General features: G+C 36.0%; 1 protein-coding gene across 1 annotated transcript; it reads left to right on the top strand.

Moving 5' to 3' along the window:
* The first annotated feature begins 366 nt into the window (after window positions 1–366).
* Window positions 367–2,934, top strand: LOC144997023 (squamosa promoter-binding-like protein 3). Its single transcript, XM_078956840.1, has 4 exons — window positions 367–872; window positions 1,519–1,634; window positions 1,709–1,882; window positions 2,396–2,934. The coding sequence occupies exons 1-4, from the start codon at window positions 520–522 to the stop codon at window positions 2,623–2,625; spliced, it is 873 nt and encodes a 290-aa protein (XP_078812966.1). The 5' UTR covers window positions 367–519; the 3' UTR covers window positions 2,626–2,934.
* Window positions 2,935–3,327: the final 393 nt, after the last annotated feature.

Genomic DNA, 3,327 nt, shown 5'->3' with positions numbered 1-3,327 from the left:
AATTCTTAAATGCATTAAATGAATGCAAGATTTGAGTTCAGTAATTAAACTGCTGGCAGAAAACGAAAGAGCATGACCAATCAATAACAGCAAAGAGGGTTAGTGTTCAAGGTATTAATGAAGCTTCAACAACCTTCGTTCCATTGCAGTTAATACGAATGGCAGAAATAATAATTGGTCTGTGAATTCAAGTGATGCTGTAAAAAACAGCTTTTGGTTCGTAAAGATGGCGATGGGGTTGATAAACATGCGAAAGCATGTTCTTCGTTTAATCTGTCTTGGCTATTTTAGGAAACTGAAGTGTCCACATGGGCAAATCTGACAGAATGAAATTACGACACACTTTATTTTTATAGTGAGGAGCCGAAAGCAACGCCATTACTACCATTGTGGCACTACTGCTCTTAACTTCCCTATACGATCTTTATCAGCATTTGTTGTTTCGAAGGGAACAAGAAATCTATTTGCTACCCACCTCACAATTTCAAGAAAATCTTCGCACTTGTTTTAGTGGTGACTATGGAGTGGAACTGGGAGATTGAAATGCCAAAGAGTTTAGCAATTTCTAGCCATGAAAATGATGATCATCATTATTCTTTTTCGGGTCTGGTGGAAGAAGGTGCAGTTATATCGGGTGAGGCCTTGATTGGGTTGAAGCTAGGTCGTGCATCATCGTGTTCTCCAGTCGTGAAGAGAACTCGAGGGTCATATCAGAGTTCTCATTTGGCACGTTGTCAAGTTGAAGGCTGCAATCTCAACCTTGCTTCAGCTAAAGATTACCATCGTCGGCACAGGATTTGTTCTGATCATTCCAAAAGCCCGAAAGTCGTTGTTGCAGGGATGGAACGTCGGTTTTGCCAGCAATGTAGCAGGCAAGTTTTGCTTTATCTATTATAACCACGTTCAATTCAAATCGTGGGGAAAAAAATTGCCTTTATGTGTCAAAATTAAATGACTTGTTAAAATGGTGTATTAGTGATTGCCATTAATGATTAATCACAACATGCTATCACCAAAATTAATTGGCGTCACAAATATAACCCGGTAAGCACAACTTAATTGGCATCACAAAACGGAGCAGTTTATATGTCACAATAAAATGATTTTACGTCATCAAAAGGATGTAGGTAAATAGCCAAAATCGGTTGTTAACTTTCTAAGTGTTTAAAGACTTTAAATTAAGTCCCAAAATGTTTTGAGAAGAAGTCACACTTAGTGATGGATGTTGACCACAACTTGCGATGATCACTAAATGCGACAAATTCATCCTTCCATGATGGTGATTTTCCGTAACCAACATAACTTCATGGAATAACTAATTTTAATTACCTAATTTAAATCCGTTATGTTTCACAAATAACTTTAGGCAATTAAGATGACTCATTTAGTCGTTAACCACAACTTGTCATCACTAATGCGTCCGTTTATCCATAGCAAAGAATGTACTTATTGAGTTATTTCTCTACAATTTGTTATTTCAAGAGGTAATGTACGACAATTTGATTGATAATTTTGAAGGTTACATGATTTGTCGGAATTTGACGAGAGGAAGCGTAGCTGTCGTAGACGCCTCTCAGCACACAATGCCAGACGAAGGAGGCCACAGTCTGAGGACACGTCATTCAATTCCACAAGTATGTTTAAATTTTGTCCCATGACATGTGAACTCGTTCTCATCTTTTCTAACATTTATTTTTGAGTTCAACAGATAGGAGAGCACATATGAGTTTTCTCGTGAACAGGGGCTCGACCCCATCCCCGAACTCAACTCCACAAAGTTCTTCCAACTTCATTGGTAGAGGCCTTGACGTGATACCCAATGGTACTTTATCAGATCGCTCGTCTTTCCATGGTGTCATGCATAGAAACGTTAATCATGAAGGTATGCAACCTAAATAAATCTTCACCAAAACTATTAAATCTTCTCATATTAAATTCTCAGGTTTAGTCAGAAAACGAATAATGTAATCTCTCTCTCTCTCTCTCTCTCTCTCTCTCTCCAACGAGAGCTTTTATTCATCGGGTCGGCGAGACGGATCAACCCGAAGACGCATGCGTTTATGAAGAATCCAATAAGGGAGCCTTAGTCATTCACCTATGCAACATCTACAACTTCATCCTTTCTTCTTTCAACTTCGTTCACTTTACTCTTGAGCGCATTAGCCCAGCTTCAAGCCTAAACTTGTTTAGCCCATTATTGCACACAGGTCCAATACGAAATATGTAACATGTTCCTATATTATATAACCAACTAGAACAAGTTAGATTCTTTTATTTTATGTCCATTTCAAAATAAGATTGAACTGATACATGATTTCAATATAGGAAAAAAAAAATATGATATTGAACCATGTTTAGCTCTAATTTTTATTTTTATTTTTGCTAATTTATACAGGTTTAGAATCAAATTCTAACATGATTTACACAATGGAAGCTCAACATGCTTACTCTCTTCAGACTACAACTTCTTGGGGATTTAATGGCCCCGGTGAACCTTCAAGTTTTGATCAATTTATACATGGAAACAACATCGACTTGACACAAACTGAGATGCCACTCGAGCTTCAGAATAGCTGCAACGATCAAATACCACATCATAATTTCGACTACTTTTCTTCGGATTAAGCTTGTTTATTTTTAGTTCATGAGAAGCGTTTCTCAGGGAGGATTTTGGATGTTAAGGTCGTTAAGTTGGTGTTAGATTCAAAATCATAATAACGTCAGGTTTTATTAACGGATTAGGGTTGTTATAAAATATATATGTGTATGTAATATGTGTGAAGGGGTTGTAAGTTTTTGTGTGAAGGATTGAATAGTAAACCACATGCTACACCTATTATGATTTTCAAGGTCACGTGAGATATGGATCTTCATAGGTGCATAACTTAGTTGAAGGGCTTTTTGAGAACTAGTTTTCGGTTTAGTTTGGTCCAAACCAGTTTGTTATATTTAGATTTAAAATGATGTTGTTTTAGGTTTTTTTTTTTATCTAAATAAGAAAATGTAAGAACTTTGTTGATAATAGCGGTTTAGACAAAAAAAGAAAAAGAAAAAAAGTCTAAGTAACTGAATCGCTTAAAGATTGCATTATACCAACTAGAATATAAATACAAGAGTAGAACCGAATATATTATATTTGGAAAAAGAGATCGAGAAAAAATCTAAAAGATAATTCAAATATATTATATCTAATAGTCCCCCACGGTTTGAGAAGTAATCATACAAAATGCATAGATTGAACTTGAATATGATGAAAAGGTGTCGAGTAAGTCCATTGCTAAAAATATTAGCACATAGGTAGTCAACACGAACATGAAGGAATCGAAC

This window comes from Lactuca saligna, chromosome 5, assembly GCF_052625555.1.
Source record: "Lactuca saligna cultivar CGN05327 chromosome 5, ASM5262555v1, whole genome shotgun sequence".
Classification (NCBI taxonomy): Eukaryota; Viridiplantae; Streptophyta; class Magnoliopsida; order Asterales; family Asteraceae; genus Lactuca; species Lactuca saligna.
Note: the sequence above shows the minus strand (reverse complement) of the source record. Positions and strands in the feature narration are given on the sequence as shown.

Coding starts and splice junctions, on each gene's coding strand:
- LOC144997023 (XM_078956840.1), top strand. CDS start 520: ATGGAGTGGAACTGGGAGATTGAAATGCCAAAGAGTTTAGCAATTTCT. Junction 1,635..1,708: donor CACGTCATTCAATTCCACAA/GTATGTTTAAAT, acceptor TGAGTTCAACAG/ATAGGAGAGCACATATGAGT. Junction 1,883..2,395: donor TAGAAACGTTAATCATGAAG/GTATGCAACCTA, acceptor TAATTTATACAG/GTTTAGAATCAAATTCTAAC.